Source organism: Pteropus alecto, unplaced genomic scaffold (genome assembly GCF_000325575.1).
Source record: "Pteropus alecto unplaced genomic scaffold, ASM32557v1 scaffold7, whole genome shotgun sequence".
In the NCBI taxonomy this organism is placed as follows: domain Eukaryota; kingdom Metazoa; phylum Chordata; class Mammalia; order Chiroptera; family Pteropodidae; genus Pteropus; species Pteropus alecto.
In genome coordinates this window covers 46141822-46162753 of record NW_006494614.1, presented here as the reverse complement: position 1 = coordinate 46162753, position 20932 = coordinate 46141822, and the positions used below count along the sequence as shown (strand labels likewise).

At 35.2% G+C, this 20932-nt stretch overlaps 1 protein-coding gene across 1 annotated transcript in view; it reads right to left on the bottom strand.

The window, feature by feature from the left end:
• The window catches only part of POLD3 (DNA polymerase delta 3, accessory subunit), a 37523-nt gene that overhangs the window by 15398 nt on the left and 1193 nt on the right, over positions 1-20932 (bottom strand). Inside the window, exons 2-7 of the mRNA XM_006926617.3 lie at positions 20600-20655; positions 14369-14471; positions 9763-9802; positions 8434-8566; positions 4047-4302; positions 3369-3441 (exon numbers count right to left, since the gene is read on the bottom strand). Coding sequence (XP_006926679.1) covers positions 3369-3441; positions 4047-4302; positions 8434-8566; positions 9763-9802; positions 14369-14471; positions 20600-20655 — 661 coding nt within the window. The remainder of the gene's footprint in view (positions 1-3368; positions 3442-4046; positions 4303-8433; positions 8567-9762; positions 9803-14368; positions 14472-20599; positions 20656-20932) is intronic.

Sequence of the window (20932 nt, the reverse complement as noted above, 5' to 3'; positions counted from 1 at the left end):
CCCCTACGCCAAGCTGAAAAACACAAAATCACTGTGTAGTGCAGAGGACTAAGAAATATAAGCAGGATGAGCCTAGTGATTTGAGAAATTATAAAAGAAATACATAGAAATTATATGCTAAACTCAGTGACAGTTTTTTTTTTTCCAAGAAAAGTCACACAATACTCTTAGAAAGTTGTAAACAGCACGAGGCTCTTCAATGAGTAGCTTTGGTTATGTGTCGTAAAAAAAGCATCTACAGTATAGAGAAAAAAGATTGCTACCTTAGTCTTGGCTATTACACGTAACTTAGTAAAATAATTTATAAAGTATATTGTTTGAAAGAACATGATGGATAAGACTGTAACACGCAATCTGTTTATTTTTTTAAGACTTAAGTGAGAAATCTGAATGGTGGAATCCACCCCAAGGTGGCATTCTCTCTTGCATTTGTACTACTGTTGTTCTCAGGTATCGGTACTTCTCAAACTTTCCCACCAAACTGTATAGGAGAGTAAACATATATCTCCTACAGTGACTCAAAACAAAACAAAACAAAAACAGTTCTCTGAAGTTGCATGTCTAGCTTTAAACTTTATGCAAATTCTGCATTCTATTATATAATTTATCATTGTGATAGCAACTGTTTTATAATTAGGAGGAAAAACCTCCAAATATTTCCTACCTACCTCAGTGGTAAAGGAAAGAGAGCAACAGCATCAAGTCTTCCAATTTCAGAAAACTGATCTGAATTAAAATACCATTGACCAAATTGATTCAGCCTCCAGAGCTTTACTGTCTTGGTTTCACAGCATTTTGAGAACTCCAATTTATATAGATATGCAGCTACACTGGCCAATTAGCTGCTGGTAAAGAGGTAGTAGTTCACTACAACAATTTCAGGAAACTGTTAAGGAAAACTTAATTACATTTTCTTATTACCTGAATGATCAAGTTACTTGTATCATCTGACTAAAAGCATTTCATTTTTATATTCAAGAAAATATGAAACCCTTTCTTCAAGCAAAGAAAGATAACATGACTTTAATTTTGTCACAATGCTGCAACTTTTTATCATAAAAAGCACTAAGGTTTTTGTTGCTGAGATGTAATTCACACAGCATAAAGTTTACCCTCTTAAAGCATACAGTTCAGTGGTTTTCATATGTACAACCATCACCATTATCCCATTTTAGAATATTTTCATCACTCCCAGCTCTTGACAACCACTAATATACTTTCTGTCTCTATATATTTGCCTATTCTGGACATTTTGTATAAATGGAATCAAACAATATGTGGCCTTTTGGCTTTTCATTTCTCAAAATGTTTCAAGGTTCATCCACGTTGTAGCCTATATCAGTACTTCATTCTTCTCTATGACTGAATAATATTCCATGATGTGGTTATACATTTGTTTATTCTATTCATCAGATGATGGACCTTTGGGTTGTTTCTACTTTCTAGCTATTATGAATAATGCTGTAATGAACATCTGTGTGCAAGTTTTTGTGTGGACATACAGGTTTTTTTTGAGTAGATACCTGGGAGCGGAATCACAGGGTACCTCTAGATTTAACTTTTCAAAGTATTGCCAGTTTTTAAAGCAAGCATGTCATTTTACATTACCCACAGCAATGTATGAGAGTTCAATTTCTCCACATCCTTGCCAACACTTGTTGTTGTCCAACATCATTGATAAGTGGTTCAAGTCCCCACAATCAACTCACTTCATCTAACTCTCAAGTTTCATTTTCACTGTAATTATCTTGTTGTGCATTAAATAAAAATATTCATAATTTAACTAAACATTCAGACTTAAAAAAACATCAGTTAAATAAATCAACTTTATAAGCCATTTTTTTTAATTAGGTAAATATTTGTTTAATCCAAGTTTCCCTCCCCCTCTATTACATTCTACCATAACACCCTTTATACTCTATTACAATAATTAACTTTTTTTTTTTTTTTTGGTATTTGTCTGTCCCTGCCAGTAGAAAATAAAAGCCACGAGAGTAGGGACTTTATCAGTTTTCTCCATTGTAGCACCAATGAACAATAGTGCCAAGCAGAGTAGATGCTCAATAAATATTTGCATAAAACATTACATAAAACACATGAATAAGTAAGTGTATAGTTCTGTATAGTTTGAGTTCTCCCCTCTTCTGAACCCTCCTGAAGCACCGATGTCATCTGCCATTTGGTATTTTCTAGAAGCTGACTTTTTTTATACAATTAGCAAATATTCAAGTCTCGGGTATTTTAAAAATAATAATTTAAAAATTCACTGGTTTTCAGGTTACAAACGTATAAAAAACAACAAACAAGCATGTGGAACTCATCAAAGTTGCCAAGAAACCACACTAACTGATTGGGTTCAGTAAAGCAGTACTACAGGCCAGTGACATTATCATGATCTGTTTTCACAGAAGTAGGAAACCCTCCTTGTTGCCTGTAATAATAAAATTGTATTTTCCAATAACCTGAAAGTATCAAATTTTCCATATAGTTTCAGAACAGAAAAATGTTCTGATAGCTTTTATGACAAATAAAATATTATCACTCCAACCCCTCCCCAACCACCAATTTGACCATTACAGAAAGCAGAATTCTGACTAATTTGCTTGCAAAGGCACATAACAAAACACTTCTCTGTAAAATCTTTATAAAACTGATGCTCCAAGAAAGTGTGCCATAATTATCCTGCGGTTCCTGTATTCTTCCTAGTATTCTACCACACACCCTCAGGGGATATTTACTTGATATGAGAAGTATGGAAATATGTGACTATTGGTTCCTTCAATAAGAAAGAATTCTCATTTAAAAATTTTCTAAGGAGATTTTCCTGTTTCAAAAAGTAAATCTTTTTAAATGGCCACTACTATCTGGGCCCTTCTAATTCACACTGAGGTCTAATTCATTACTATGAGTAATCTGCAAAAATAACTAAAGAAAGGCAAAAACTATGCTTTCACAGTCCCTTGGAAGACGGGTAATAATGATCACACCAGGAAAACTGAACCCAGCAGCCAAAATATTAACCTTAACACTGCTTAACCAGGCAGCCTCCCTTTTGTTCTAATGCCTATTTTCAAGAACTCTATGAAACCAATATCTCTTTTCAAAGCAGGAAGTAAAAATAGGAACATTAAACTACACTCTAAGAGATCTAAACTGAACCCAGCTCACCCATAAAATCCATTGTTCCATTTTGGTTGCTTTCATCAATATATTGGTCAGTAGACTGAAAACTTATGTTAGGATTCAGGCATGTTACATGGTAGTGTCCTAGGTGGGTAACAATGGGGCAAGGGGGCTTTCCCCTCAGATATATGTTATTATAATAATATTCACATATTAATAGTCAAAGGAAGTAACAACATGCTTACTCATAGCAGCTTTTCCAAAAAAATTGCTCAGCACATTCCCTTTCCCTGGTGCCTTGTTGCCTGCTGAAGATGCCTAAAAGTGTAGAAAAGAAAACACACATAATTTTTTTTCCTAGGGTTAAGGTTGCTCTTCGAGTAGCAGTCTCAAAAAATCTCAATAACAGAGCACACTGTTCTGATGGTACAGTATTTATATCATTGTGCCAAATGTGTAGGCATTAGATATAAGAACAAATCCAGACTAGACAGTATCTGATGTTAATCTCCAAAGCTTAGTTTCTCACAGTTCTTATAAAATTATTATCCATGAATGTGTCTAAACTTTCCTTGAGTGTATTTAAATCTACTTATTTTGACAGAATTAAAATAGATCAGAGGCAGTATGGTACACGATGGGGAAAAACCTCCAAAACATTACATTTGTAATCATCAGACGTGAATTTGAATGCTGGTTCCACCACTTAATAGCTTAATGCTTGGTGAGAAGCATTATCAAAAGAAAAAGGACTATTTCAGATGACAATATCAAGAATTAAAGGATTCAAAATAAAGTATAAAAATTAAAACTAAATGTGAGAACCTTATGTAAGTAAACTACCATTAGAACTATTAATGCTTTTCTAGTTACACATTCTGAGCTATAAAGGCATATCTTTAACAAAGACTTATATTTGTTACCTCTTTAGTCTCTATTTTGGTTTCTTTGTTAGTATCTTGGGTTTTAGAGGCAGCTTTAGAGGTAAACATTCCCATAATTCCTTTAGGCTGTTGGGGAATCTGTTTGGAGTTAGGTGGGCCATGACCATTGGTGGTCAATGCATTACTGGATTGCGTCTCACTTGATATCTGAAGATTTGACTGCTCAAACTTTTCAGAAGATGAAGATTCGGCAAGAGCTCTAGGGACTGCAGCTGCACACTGTATGGCACTAAACCTGTGGGCAGAAATGTTACATTAATGTCAATATCTAACCTTACTTTCAAACCTTATTGCTTCTTCAACATAATACTTTCTAAGCCTAATATAAAATGAGAAATTTTTATAACTAGAACAGATTTTAGAAATTATTTTGTGCAAAACTCATTTTGGTAAACAAGTCTTGGAGAGAAGTGAGTAAGTTCTTTTAAGTTATGTATCTAGTTAGTAATAGAACTAGGATTGGAATAAAAACTAGGCTATGAAATCTGTAATACCATATTGAATATTGTTTTTCTGGAAAAAAAAAAAAGCATCCTAACTCAAAAACAGTAAGAATATACCAAATGGCAATAAAAGATTAGTAATTTTATGGGAAACCAAATGGTTATTTAGTTTTTAAAGACCTTCACCTTGAAGGGCTAGATATGCAATAAAAATTGTGAATCAAAATTAAGAGCTTTAAATATTAACAAATTTCCTGACAACTCTTCTGGCCAGAGTGGATCATGCTTTAAAACATGGAAGAAGCTGGGAACACAGCCACTGGCACCTATAACCTGTGGTCTTTTATAGTTGTTTGTTAATAGTTTCTAATAATACCAATTAAAAGCACCAGAAAAGTATGCCCAAAACCAAGTGAAGAAATTTGGAACAGTTTGCCTGAATAGTAAAGGAAACATTTATCTCTTCTTCTCTAGTCATTGTAGATTGCCTGTTTCACACAAATGCATAACGTAATGTTCCACATTGTGAGTGGATAACTGATCCAGTCTTCTCAAATGGCTGTACTTGAAGCAAAGTTCCCCAACTTTTCCTAATAAAGGACGTGCTATTTCCCCCAGTCTTTTGCTTACTGGGGATAAGTGAGAGCTCCCTGAAAGTAGGGAAATGTATTATTCGTCATTTGTATTTCAGGTACACAGCATAAAACCTGGCATATAAAAGTGTCAGGAAATATATATTGAAAGAATGATTAAGTCACTGAAAATGAGGCGTCTGGCTTCTCTCCTCTCTTCAGTGTCTCACCTTAAGTTGGGGTGGGAGAAGATGGAGATTAAGAAACTCTGTGGTGAAAGCAATTATCTTAGCAATCAATCAGGCACAGCTTCATAATCAGCTGCTAGAATAACTGGCCTAAGAAAAAAAATCCCTGACAAAACATTTAATTTCAAAAGTAACTTTAGACTCAACAGCCTAAAGCTAAAATGTACAGCTTCAACAATCTTCCATTGATTTATTGTGGTCCACATTAGAAAACCCTACATTAACACAAATATTTCGTACATCAGAATTAAGAACAGAAGGAAATCATTTCCTTTCATCAACCATTCTTCCTCTCTGGCTTTGCACTGCTTCCACGTACAAGAAAAAGAGCATGTTTTATTTCATTGTCAACATCTAAAGTTGGCCCCAAAACAACTCTTTCTCCATTTGGTCTACATTCCACACCTCAGGGTCAGGACGAGGAATTGGCAATGAGGAAGAGACCAAGTTAGGCTGGGAACATGTCCGAAGAGAGAAGAATCTGCTCAGTCCTAAAATTTTAACTTTCTTCCTGTCACAGCATTTCTTAAAACACATGAAACAATGAGTCAGATCTCAGTTGGCCCATAATTCTCAGTACTAAATACAAACTTCTTTATTGGAGATAAATTCTTCACATTTTTAACTTTAAGTATTTAAGTAAAGTTTCATTAAAGTGCTTCCTATTACCACATTTCTGCTTGCCATGTTTATTTTAGAGGTCCCTGTGTAAATTTCACTTTGAACTTTTGAGCCACTTTTATACTTGTTTGCTTATGTGCTAGATACAACAGAGAAACTGATTTTTAGAGCTTGACGTGTCATGATTAGATTTTAAAAGACATTTTTGATAATTTAGATAAACATATCAGGTATTGTTTCCTGCAATCCTTCCCTAAAAGATACAAGACTTATAAATTACTACCCTTTAGTTGTATAATTATATTTATTTAATAAATATTTGTATGCCTATTATACTCAAGGTTTTGAGCTAAAGAAAAAAGAACTAATGTCTATCAGTTCAGTCAACAATTATTTACTGAATGCTTACCATTTGCCAGACACCATTTTGGGTATGCAGTGGTTAATAAAAGAGACATGATCCTTATTCTCATAGAACTTACAGAAACTACATTTGGTAAGTCTCTATTTCTCCTCAACGACCTGGTTCTATCAGTTGTCTCATCTCCCCAAGTATCTTCAACGATTTCTTCTTTTATGGTTCTTTCCTATCAAGTTCAAGGCACTCTCAACTTTAAAAATATATATGCCATATAGCTACCTCCCTCCTTTTTCTCCATTTTACAGTCATTTCCTGGAAAGAGTTGTCTATATTTACTCAGCTGACCAGAATCATTCTACTGAAAATGCTCTTAGCAAGGCCATCACTAAATCCAATAGACACTTTTCAGTTCCTTTTTTACTTAGCTTCTCAACAAGGTTTGATATTATCAACTAGTCTCTCCTTCTTGAGATTCATTCCTTAGCTTTTAGAACTCCATATACTCTTCTAATTTTCCTCTTATCTGTAGTTGCTCCCTCTCAGGCCCGATTTTCTGCCCATCCTTTAAAAAATGACTACTACTTAAATAGTGCTTACTATGTGCCAAGCACTATTCTAAGCACTTTTCGTGCATTAATTCATTTAATGCCTTACAACCCTGTGAGACTGCTACTACTATCTTCATTTTACTGATGAGGAAATTGAAGAACAGAGGTTAATTTGCCTAAAGTTACACAGCTAATACTTATGCCTAGAGTTTTACTTTCTGCCCTTCCATTCTATACACAATCTCTACATAACTATATCTACTCAATTAATTATCTATTTTCTCTGATTCCGAATCTCTATCTTCATTCCAGATGATCAGAGTATTAAGCAGGCCCTGGGCCACATTCACTCTGATTTGTCTTCACAGCCAGTCATCTTTCTAAAATGCAATTCTGATCATTTCACGCATCTGCTTAAAAATCTTCAGTCAGTCTCTACAGCCTTGGAACAGTTTAAACTCCTTATCCTAGCAGACAATGCACAGAATCTGACTCCTATTTCAGTCTTGTATCTCAGTATTTACCACCTCATTCCAAATTCCAGCCATATAAAACTATTGTGGTTCCACACAAGCGCCATGTTTTCTCTCAGCTCTGTCCTACTCTCCCACTTCTCCTTTGACTGTTCACTTCTACTGGGTCTTCAATCTTAGACATCTTACATGTCGTTCCCATCAGGAATCCTCCTCTGTCTTACCCCCTCACTCCACCCCACCCCAAAATGAGAGATGAGTGCCCCTCTAACATCTTCCCACACTATTACTCCTATTATAACACTGTCACACTGTACTGTAATTGCCTCCTATAGGACATCAGGTCCACAAGCAGGCACTGGGCCATATTCACTATAGAGTGTGGCATGTTGTAGGTACTCACCAGATCTTTGTTGAATGAATTCAAATTATCTTGCTTAATACCTGTCAAAGTAGTAGGTGCTCGATGTATGTCTGGGGAACTGATCTAACTCCACAAAGTAGGTATTATGTCCAATTTAAAGATAAAGACACCAAATCTCAAAGAGTTTAAGTAGTTTGCCCAAAGTCATGGGGTATTAAGCAGCAAAGCCATGACTTAAGCCCATGACCATCACATCCCAAAACTCATATGCATGATAGTCTATCATCACCCTATGCTGTGAAAGATACAAGAGATGAACAAGATCTGATCCTAGCTGTGGAAGATCAACTGCTTTGGGATAGAAGCTAGAGGGATATCAAATTAGGAAGTTTTCTGAAAGACAACATTTGAGCTGGTTCTTAAAGGATGGACAGAATTTAGACAAGCAGAGACTGGGGTAAGGGAGTAATAAGGGGGCACAGCAAACATTTCTGGTGGCAGTGACAGGATAAATACATGAGAAAAAGATTTATGGGGAGTCCACTGGGGTTTTCAATATGGGTTGTGGCTGCTATTTTTCACCTTATGATGTACTAATAAAACCAGGCATGTGTCTTACTGCAAGATAAATGGGGTTTTACTAGACTTGGCATTCACTCTTAAGAGGCAGCCACTGTATAAACATCTTACAAAATCAATTCGTAAAGAAGCCCACAAGGAACATTAAGGAGCTCACTTGCTGCAGTTCTGCAAGTTGCTTTTAAGGATGTCATAGTCGGTATTGAACAGAGGCCCACTGTCCTTTAGCATGGCTTTCTGGATGCTGTACACATGGACGCTGGCAGTCACAGCTAGCTTGGACTTCACTGCTACAAGTCAACAGGAAAAGCAGTCTGTTAATACACAAACTTCATAGCATGAGGGGACTTTAACAAGAAACCCTTCTGCATTAAAACCATTTGCAATCTGTGGTGGTCCAAAAAGCTCTAAAAGGCCAAAGAGCCACATATACAATATAATATCAATTCTTCTGTCTCCAATGGGAACATTATGACAAGGTAGGTGGTGGTGAGTCAGTTCTAAGTACAGTACCTGTGAGAGTATCACTCATCCAGTGGACACTCAGTAAATAATAGTGAATGATTCATGATGACTGATTTTTTTTCAGCCAGGAAAAGAATCTTACACTCTAGCATATAATTGAGGAATAAGTAATTTTATCTGAGAAGACTCACTTCTATAATTCAACTTTAGAGAAAGCAACTCTATAACAAAATACTACTAATCAGGTAAGTCGCAGAGGAAAAACACAAAAGAACATCACGAGAACAAATTTTAGGTTCCATGAAGGAAAAGAACTGTGCCTAACTTGTTCAAAGTTTCTAGTGCCCAACACAGAGCTTGACACAGAGTAAATACTCACTATGTATCACCGAATGAATCTTGTTTTGCGTATCTATGTGAGAATTCAGAAGGAAAAACTGTGGATATCTTAATTTGTAAGAAAACGACTCCACTGGCAAGAGTCTTTATAATAAAGTACAAAAGTACAGGTTTTGTCTTGAGACATGGGGCTAAGATCATGTGGACTCAAACTGTTACACAATTCCTTTGAATTGAGGTATTTAAAAAATAAGTCTTGAAACAGGTGGAAAATTTTAACTTAGACATTACATTGTCTTTCTGACTTTAGAAAAGCATTAATTTTCTTCCTAAAAAAAATTGTTATGGAACACAACACAATATTTAGAGACTATTGTCTTTTTACAGTTGATGAGGTGCTCCATACAGTATTCACAATAGTTTTTTGTATGTCAGTCACGAGTTTTGAAATCCTGTGATAAAAGTACTTTATAAATGTCAGCAGCTACGACCTTAAAAATTGGAAGTTAGGCAGATGTAGTATTATATTTTAACGTGTTTCAGGAGCTACTAAAAAAGGAATATACAGCTCTTCAGTTAAATAGCTAAATATATTGTATGCAGATGTTAGGGGCAGATTTTTCTACTATACCTATACTAATGGCATAAGAGGAAAAACTTGTTAAACCGCTAAAGCACTTACCTTCCAATTTATCTTCTCTCACTACTGCAACCTTGTGGCACTGTAAGGGAATAACACTTCATTAATGTTTAAAGCAGCACAACTTGCGTTTTTCAAAGTTTGCTTGCCAATAATTCAGTTGTACTTGGATATGAAGTTAGGAACATTAAGTACCTCTGAAAATATATGTTACAGTTTAATAGTCACACTCATTTTTAATTTGCTTACATTAACACTTCTTAATGAGGTTAAGGAAAGGGATAGAGTATAGATATCAATATAAAAACAAACAAAAAAACACAGCATCTCAAATTAGTGTGAGATCAAATATATGGTAGCTGAAGGAAACTGGATTCTGGGTGGCAATCACACAAGAGAATATATAGATGTCAAGTTATAATGTACATCTGAAAATTATATAATTGTATTAACCAATGTTACCCCAATAAACTTAAAAAAATCAGTGTGAGGAAAAAAGGACTTTTAGTAGGTAACATAATGAGAATTACCATATAATCATATAGAACCAGATTAAAAAAGTGGATCTGTCTCTCACACCACCCACTGAATAAATTTTAAATGGATCTGAAATCTAAGTGTAAAGAAATCATATACGCACTAGAAGAAATTATGGGTGAATTCTTTTATAAATTGATACAATCTGAGAATAAGGAAGTTTCCTAATTATAATTCAAAATCCAGAAATAACTTAAATAATCCATAAAAGCTGACAATTAACTTTTGGATGGCAAAAAAATAATAAAATAAAAACTTTAAGCAAAGTACAAAGACAAATGATAAAGTGGAAAAAATATCTGCAAGTTATATTACAAAAGGTTAATATATAGCTTCTAAACTAGAAAAAACAAAGACTAGCAATCCTTTAGAAAAATGAGCAAGATGTATGAAAAGACAGTTCACAGAAAGAAATGCAAGTAACCGTGAAACATATAGCATGTGCTGTGTGGAAATGGGCACCCATACACATTGTTGGTGGGGATGAAAAATGGAGAGGTATTTGGCAATACTCAACAAAGTACATATACACCCTACTTCTAGGAACCTTAAAACACATTGGCAAAAATATACAAAACACATATGCACTGAGCTATTCACTACAGCACTATTTATAAGCCAAAGACTGTAACTCAAACAACTATCAATAAAGGACTGCTGAATAAACTAAGGTATAGCTATTAACACAGGATCACGCGGCTGTAAAAAGGAATGTGGAATATTTTTTTAACTACTATGGAGTGATGCTCAGGTTCTCTTAAGTGAAAAAAGCAAAGTGCAAAACAGGGTGTAATGTACAAAAACTTATCTAAGAAAGGAGGTTAATATGAATATATATTTGCTTAAATTAAAAATATATATGACAACAAAAACAATGAAAGAACACAAAATCAATAAAAAGTTACTTGTAAGGGAAAAGAGGAACCTAAAAATTCAGAGGGAAAAAAACTGAATTTAACTAGATTCTAAATTGGTGGCTTAACCACAGAGAGGAATTATTTCAAGTGATTCTAAAACACATGCTGACTGTACATCTCTAGCAGACTCTGTCCTACAGACAAAAAGAACTGCAAAGAAGTCTTAAACTATTGTCAGTAATCATATTGTTACTAAAAATATTGGTTTCGCTTTTCTAAAGCTCATTTGGCTAAAGCAAATACATATTTATGTTAATATAGAAACCACCAAAATTTACAACATCAGAGAAAAGAGCAATATAAAATCAAAGAGTTTTTTTAAAAATATAACAGTAAATTTGAATCGGGAATATTAGTATGTTTTCATAATGTTTTCTCTTAAAAAAAATAAAACAGGCATTCTTAAAAAAGTCATATTCTGCAAAACTACACAATACAAATTACAGAGCTTATGAGAAAAAGAGCATTGTGAACTAACCGCTCAAACCTATGCAACTCTGTAATAAGAGCTGTAAAAATAACTGGTATCCTCAGGAGAAAATTTGGACAGCCTCGACAGTTCAGTGTGGCTATATGCAGTCTCAGGGGATATTGAAAATGCATAAAAACTCAGTAGAAATGCCAGCTTGCTGGTGCTAAAATAAAAGACACCAGAGTACAGCTCTAATTCAGTGTGTTCCTGTTAAAAGGAGGACACAGGTAAGTGAGAGGGTAAGCCCACCTGAGCTTTTTTGCAATAAAAGGAAAAACATCGCTAGTTGATCAAAGTTCTTTACAGAAAAATTCCAGCCAGTACATGCAGAAGAAATGACAGAAGTTGAACATTACCATTCTGTAACTCCTTATGAATTAATGATCCAGGCAATAATAAAAATCGATCTCAGCTAAAATCATTAGATGAAAAGCTAATGAGGAACTTCATAAAGGATGGATCAGGCTGACAACCACTAACACAAAAAGAGAATCAATGAAATGTTCCCTTGAAATTTTCAAGTAATTCTTTGGAAGACTCTCTGGGACAAGATTAGGAAGAGGCTTTTCTTTCTACATGTCGTTAAACATTTTTTACAATAATCACAGTCACTGGAAAAATAAAAAGTATTTATAAATCCATACAAAGCCTATAATTTATCTTTTTTCTTCCTAGAAACACTTAAAACTTAAAGAACAAATTAAAAGGAACAGAACAAAACCTGAAATTATACTTAATAATCTGCCCTTTCATAGGAGGGCTCTCTTTAAGAAAAAAAGCATAAGTAAACATCCACACTTGGTCAATCAATCTACAGGGTTCCACAGAGCTGCCTTGCGAGGTTGTAAGGAGTGAGTACAGGGCTCCAAAATCCTCACAACCACTTTGACAACAGCAATCCCACTCCTAATATATTTTTTATGTTAGGATTCTAATTAAGATTTCATTTGAAAGCATTCTGCTGCTTAAAAAAAGATGGGCAGAATTTAAACACCCTCTTAAATTTAAAAATAAAAGGTCTTTACAAGCGAGCCACAATAAGGAAGTTTTTAACTGATATGAGTTACACATCATTTTGAAAAAATGGTCTCCAAAAAAATGCACCAAGGAACACAATCTGAATGTACTTTCAGGGGTTACTCCAAGAATCTCCTGAAACCTGAAAATATCCAAGGATCCCAAGTTAGGAGCCTCTGTCATATGGCATAGAACAAAAATCTACAACTTTATCTTAAAACATAAATTCTTAACCTTGGACCCTGCTCCAGATGACGTGTGAACGCTCAAAATTTTATCTACATTTTTCTTTCAGATTCTCAAAGCAATCAGTGACCAAAAGAAGAATAAAACCTACTGCTTTAAAGGAATACAATGATTCCCAGGTAAAGAATCAACTATAACTAGATTGAAGGCATCGACTATAAAGAGACAGATGGGAGCTAGTTAACCTTGGAAACAAAAGGAAAGAAGACATTCGGCTGCAGACTCTGACAGTATCTATTCAAGAGCAATACAGAGAGGATCCTGGTGCCAAGTTTATTCCTGAGAGTATATGAATCAGGTATGCTTAATTTTGTGTTTCAGATATATAATGACGTCTGATTCTACACCTGCAAATATCTTGATTATTACCTGGTATGCCAAATAGCTTACCAACGTGGAAAGAAATTGCTGGTCAGAGAATATAGAGCTCTGATCCCCCTAGCAATTTTATTTCCCCTTGTAAATTACTAAATTGCCATTCTGGTTTTAAACCTCACATGCTTGGGACTCTATTGCTATAAAACAAATCCAGTCAGTATTTTAATAAATCAGGCTTCTGAACTTATAATTCTGAAGGAAAGTCAAAAGGGAAGAGGAACACAGATATTAGTGGCTCTCTGAGGAACCCTGATACTTGGGTTAAGTTCTGTAGGGCTGCAGGTGGTGGTGGGAGCAAAAGAACCTTCAGATAGGTTTGGGGAGGTGAGAACAGAGGAGGTATGCCTTAGTTTTGAGAGGAAGCCAGAGAGGAGGAATTATCAAAGTTCCCAAGAATGAGTCTGGTGCAGAAGAACCGATTATCTTAGCAGAGTGTCTGGTGCCCACCAAGTCATGAGAGTAGTAGAATGATCCCTTTGCCCCAAAAAGGGATATGGAAGTAGCTAAGAGAGTCAGCAGATCTGAGAAAGCTTTGTGGTCAGGAGGATGAAAATATAGCAGTGACCTGAGGTGAGTGGTGACCACATACCAGACTGGACTATAAAAAGATGCACCAGAATGAAGATATGCCCAACCTAATGCTTCTGCATTAGCTCAGGCCCCGCCAACAGCCCCATCTTCCAGATGCTTAGACATAAGCCTACTAAAATGAATGCTCAAATTAAAATCAACTTCAAGTTAAAAAAAATAATACTTTCTGAACACCTGTGTTACTTAACATTTGATCAGGATGGAAACCACCATTGTCCCTAATATACCTTCAAGAGAAGAAAGAAGAATAACATAAGCAGTATCCTAATGTCTTGTTCCCTAAGAAAATTAAATAATGATACAGTCTCTGCCAAGATATTACCAAAACTTCTCAGAGTTTTAAGGTTAGTCTAAAAGTCCAAAATAACCATCTTCAGGTAGCTTTTTAAAACTTCCATAATACTAAACTTGTTCCCCAACCCCCACCCCATGTTATTTAAGTTTATAACTCAAACATATTTGAGCTTATTATACGATTCTGCAAACTTACCGAATGTCCATTCTGAATAAGACTGCCAGACACTAAATAAGTGACATGCAATTGGGCTCCTGAATTTTCCTTTCGCTTCCTTTCGACATAATCATACAGCATCCTGTTCCAAACAAAGTGAACAAATCATTAGTTACCTCTTCAACTCTTCATTTGTGGCTTAAAAGTTAGATATATATTCAATCTGACAGTCTATCAAATTTTCTATAGAATTTTTGCTCTGTTTATGGACAGAGACTTAAAAGTTGGGATCAACTTATTGAATTGGCACAGTGACCCAGTAAGTAGCTGAAATAAAGAGATCTTGTAACAGGCCAAGAGGAACTGAACTTGCAACAAAACAGTGACAATGACATATAATGAACAGAACACTCAACCAAGAATAAGTTCCATCACTATCTCGCTATGTGATCCTGGATAAGCTAATTAATTTTTCTAGGCTTCGTAATATCCTAAGGTATAAAATGGGAGGGTAGTACTAGCCAGTGATTCTCTTCACTTGGGATTCATGTGGCTATCTATAACCCTCCACAACCAAAATTGTAAGTAAAATGTATGTGCTTTTTAGGGACAGTTCAGGGTTTTCAAGTTTCTCAAAAGGGTTCATTACTCCACTGAGATGAAAAAAAGCAGAAGTACATGTTAGGGGCAGAAATCAGGAGATAGCTTTTGGGGCATGTTAAGTCTGAGATACCTATTAGTCATTAAGTGATGTTGAAAACGTAGTTGGATATATTCTTGTCTGAAGTATTATTTCTTGTTCAAAAATTTTGAGTAACTCTCCATCCCCTAAGGATCAATTCCAACTTTCAAGCAATGATAGGTAAGGCCCTTCTTGTTCTGGCCCCTGTATCTCTCATCATTCTCCCACAGTCACATTATTTTCAGCCTTATGAAACATTCTGCAGTTCCCCTTATATATCTCCTTTGTCTACAATGTTCTCAGACCTCATCCACCTAATTCTTCTTCAAGACAGGAGCTCAGTTATCACCTATGTGAAGCCTTCCTAATACCACAGATCTGCAGGGCACCCCCGCCTTTCAAGCTCTAACAGGGCCTATCCCATATCTGTTATTATAGCACTTACCATACCATAACTAGTTTACATATCTGCCATACCTACTAGACTAAAAGCTCCTTGAGGACAAAAAATGTGCCCTATTTAGCATTTTTGTTGATTCTTCTTTCTTGTTCTCTTTAGGGTTTCTTTCCATGCAGCAATTACAGCGGGAAGGATGAGGTGACAGAAATTCATAAACATTTTAGTTTATTAATGCTAGTTATTATGCTAATAGAAGAAATGATAGGCCAAGGATCATGCCCGAGATGCTCTCAAACTTGCTGGCTAAATCTTTTACCTACAACTAATAGTCTTGCCTATATTATCGCAGACCTCCTCTTCGCTCTTGTCTCCCCAAATCAACCCCAATTCTTTTATATTAAGAAGATAAAAAATGTACAAACTCTTTGAAAAAAATAATTTTGCATATCATTAGAGTCTCTAAGACATGGTTATCTAATTTGATTAAACCAAACATTTTACCAACAAAATATGCAAAACATTCTTAAATACAAATGACAACATATATGAATTTTTATAAGATATACTTTCTACAGATATGATTAACTATATCTTCTCATTTTAATTCATTAATTTTCCCTTCTGATAAATTCCACCTATAATTTTCCCAAGGACGAATACAGTGTTTATTGTATACTGCCTTCCCTAAGCCAGTTTAACTCCTTCGCAGTACTTTTACGACCTGAAATTATCTTGTACAAATCAATGACGGTAAGGACCTTGTTATGTCAAGTGTGCTATTTTATGACAGAGCCCAAAATGCTAAACATAAAGAACTGAAAAAAAAAAAAAAACCTTCTTTAATTTATCCAAGCAAAAGTTAACAATCATGCCCAATCACTGCCCTTAGTGCCAAATGCTTCCACAATAGGTAAAATAAGGAAAGATGAGAGGACAATCAAGTCTCAATTTTATTATCTGTTACAAGAGGATGATAATACCCATCACACTGGATTGTTATAAAGATTATGTGAGATAAATGTTTGTGAAAATATCTACCATAGTGCTTAGATTCACTCAGCAAATATTTATTGGCACCTATTATGACCCAGACACTCAAGATACAATTATTGTGTAATACAGTATTTTCCAAAAGTGGCTGCAACAACATCTCCCATCCCAGATACTCTTCTATGTCCACCTTGAATGACGTGGACTCCATCCCCTCCCCTTGAATCTCAGAGGGCTAGTGATTCATTTTATCCAAAAGAATAAAGCAGACATGATACCGCTTGACTTTTGAGGCAATCGGCTTCTGCTTTGTGCTGGAACACTAGCATTTGGAGTCCTGAGCTGCTATGTAAGAAGTCCAACTACCCAGAGATATTATGCTTTGATGAAAGCCCAGGCCATACAGACAGAAATGTCTGGTCAAAGCCTCATCCAAATTCCCAGTCAATGGTCAGTATCAACTGCCAGACATGTGCACAAAGAAGTTTATAAATGATGCAGGACTCCAGCTGTTGAGTCTTCCTAGCTGAGGCACCAGACATCATGGAGCAGAGATAAGTTATTGTCACTGTGCCCTGCTCAAATTCCAAAACAAGACCAAAACAATCTATGAGTATAATAAAAGTTGTTTCAAGACACTAAATTTTGAAGTAGTTTGTTACATAGCAATAGTAATTGGAACTTAAAGTGATGAAAGCAGGGAAAAATATGTTCCCTGCCTTCAAGGAGCTTACATTTTGGGTGGGGGGGATGTTGAGAAGGACACATAAGTTAGGGCACATATAAGCAAATAGTAATAAGAATTATGAAATGCTGGATCAACTGGATAGCCGCATGCGAAAGAAAGTAGTTGTACTGTTTCCTTACACCGTTATACAAAATGATTCCTAGAAGAAATAGTGACTACGCATTTTAGTGCTTCATTTAAAATTACCTTTAACCAACATTTGATTTGAAAACTATACTCTTACTGTTAGGACTGAGACATTTTTAATATGATAATGAGCACTTGATACGTAGAAACTTTATAGTAATAATTATTGGTGTAAGAACTAAAACTACAAAACTCTTAGATATAAACACAGAAGTAAATCTTCGTGACCACGGATTAGGCAAAGCCTTCTTAAATACGTAAAAAATGCAAGCAACAAAAGAAAAAAAATAAATTGGACTTTATCAACAATAAAAATTTGTGCTTCAAAGGACACTCAACTAAGTACAAAGACAACCCATAGAATAAGAGAAAATTTTAGCAAATCATATATCTGATCAGAGTCTTGTATCCAGAATATACACAGAACTCTTACAACTATAGAATAAAAAAAGACAACCCAGTGAAAAAATGAGCAAAGGATCAGAAAAAATATTTCTTCAAAGAAGGTATACAAATGGCTAATGAACACATGAAAAGATGATCAACATCATTAGTCAGTAGCAAAATGCAAATCAAAACCATAATAATACCATTTCATACCCATTAGGATGGCTAAAATAAAAAGATAATCAGGAGTTGAAAAGAATATGGAGAAACTGTAACCCTCATATATTGGTGTTAAGATTATAAAATAGCATAGCCACTTTGAAAAGTTTGTCAGTTCCTCAGAATGTTAAATATAGATTTATCATATGCTCTAGAAATTCCAATCCCAGGTATATACTCAAGAGAAATGAAAACACGTCCTCACAAAAACTTGGACTCAATTGTTCATAGTAGCATTATTCATAACATCCAAATGTAGAAACCACCTAAATGTCCATCAGCTGATGAATGGATAAACAAAATGAGGTATATCCATATGTTATGGGTTGAATTGCAGCCCCCAAAAAAGATATGTTGAAGTCTTAACCACTAGTACCTCGGAATGTGACCTTATTTGAAAATGAGATCATTGCAGATGAGGTCATACTGGAGGAGGGTGGACTCCGAATCCAGAATGCCTGGTATCCTTATAAAATGGCCACATGAAGATACAGACATACGAGGAGGATGCCATGTAACAACAAAGGCAGAGACTGCGGTTATGCAGCTACAAGCCAAAGAATGCTAAAGACTGTGGGCAAAAGGTAGGGGCAAGGAAGGATTCTTCTCTACAGGTTTCAGAGGGAGTATGACTCTGCTGACACCTTAATTTCAAAAGATATTAAATTTAGATAATAAACGTAGATAATAAATTTCTACGTTTTTAAGCCACCTAGTTTGTAGAACTGTTATGGCAGCCCTAGGAAACTAACACATATAGTGGAATGATTCAGCTATAAAAAGGAATGAAGTACAGCAGCCCCTCAAATAACACCATTTTATTATAACATTGATGAGATGTCCTAGGAACTTAACTCTTGTTTATATCAAGTAGCCTATGGTAAAATTGGTTTCATTATAGTTGTTTCCATTAAAGTCACAGAACCTGCTATAATGTTAAGTGAGGACTTACTGTATTGATACATGGTCAAACCTTGAAAACATTATGCTAAGTGAAAGAAACAAGGCACACAAATTTACATATATGCTTCCATTTATATGAAATGTTCAAAATAAGCAAATTTATAGACATAGAAAATATTATATTAGTAGTTGTCTAGGGCTGTGGGGAAAGGGGCAGGATTATGGGAAAATGGTGAATGACTGCTAATGGATACTGGGTTCCTTTTTGGGATGATGAAGATGTTCTAAAATTAATTGTAGCAATGGCTGCACAATTCTATGAATAGACTAAAAACCACTGAACTGTACATTTTCAATGGGTGAATTTATGGTATGTGAATTATATCTCAATAAAACTGTTTTTAAAAAATGAAAGAAATGCATATGACAGAGTTAGGGAGGGGTGAGGATACTTGAAAGAAAGCATTAGAGAAAAACTGTTCCAAGAAGTAAAAGCTAAAACCTGAAGGATAAAGACAGATGGGAGAAGAGCATTCTAGGTAAAAAGAATGGTACAAATGTCCTAGGGTGAGAATGAGCTTGGCATACGTGAGGAACAAAAAGGCAAATATGGCTAGAGTATAAGATAGAGTGGTATGGGATGAAGTTGGTAGATAGTCAACAGCAGTGTGTTAATTCTATAAAAATTATAGGTCATTAAGGGTAGCTACAATAAAATTGTTGGCAACTTTACTGTATCTCCAATATCACCTTTAAACCCCAACAAGATTATATAGTAATAGTTACCTCATTTCATATTTAAACATCTATAACCACAACAAATAATTACTCTTATAGGTGTCCATTCCCAAAGTTACCTGAATCTCTTGGGTTTGAGACAGGACTGGTCTTAGCAATAGCAATCTTAGATAGTCAAAATCAGTCCAAATCTATCCCTAGGCCAAGAGTTTCAGGTTTCAAAGGCATAAACATCTAGTCAAAACCAGACCCCTAGATGTGTCAAACAGCAACCCAAATAAAGCCAAATCAACCCATTCTAGAGGTCAGGGATTTTCTAAGACAATATTGTCATGGGAACATTCCCATGACTCAAGGAATTGGGAAATATTTGACCACCTTTAGGAATAAAACAAACTAAATGAATATTTAACTAGGTATATGTGTCCTCAGCCTATTCATGAATTCCTCCCTTTGAGACATAAACAACATCTGCACATTTGCAGGTCGAGAAATTTTGAAGTTAATTCAAAAGCTTGCCTTTTCTCTTTTGGCCTCAAGTTGGACTACAAGTTTCAGCAAGGAAAAATGACATGGCAAAATTAAAGGGCAATGCTCTGGACCATCCTAAATATTCCTATTTTAGTTTCACTTAAATAGTTCTGCCTGTTTTATACTGTTACACAGCTGTGTCAAACACCTGTTGACCTCATTATGGAGGTATTTCAATAACACCGAGATGGGCCTAAGGAACGTTCATGAAAATGTAATGAAGATGTTAGATGTCAGACAATCTGAGATGTAAAAAGCAATGGCTAACCCATTTAATAAATCTGAAATAACAAAATGATGTTAACCAGAAGGCAAGCCTACAAATAAATCCAGTAAATGTATTACTACACAAGTCTACCTACCTCCTAAATAATACACAAAAGTAGTAAAAGGTAGTAAAAATAGTATTCTTTCCCATTTTCTCAGGGAAAAAAAAAAATTGTTATTTTCCCTAACCTAGAGGCTATCCGTAAAGCTAAAAACAAAGCAAAACAAAACAAACAAAAAGCTCCAATGTGATTAAAATTAGTAGTAAATTGGACTTACTGTTTGGCCTGGTTAACATGAACCCCTAGTGTATAGCTCAGCCATTTGTATGTCACCTGCAAGAAGAAAAATGTTAAATGTTTTATTAGATGACTCCAGAGTGCAGGGCAGTTCTAAGGGCTCCTAAATATTCCTACTTTTAGATGATTATGCCTTATAAATTATAGTCGGTGCCATCCCAGTTTTGCCAAGAACCATCAATCTGGGCAGGCAAGACTGAGATATTTATCTCACAGACTACTAAGAAGTTTGTTTTACAGACAAATTAATGCAAAGTCTAAAAAGGAAGGCTGAATGAATCAAAGAAAAGGCTCTCATTTTCCCCACATTCCA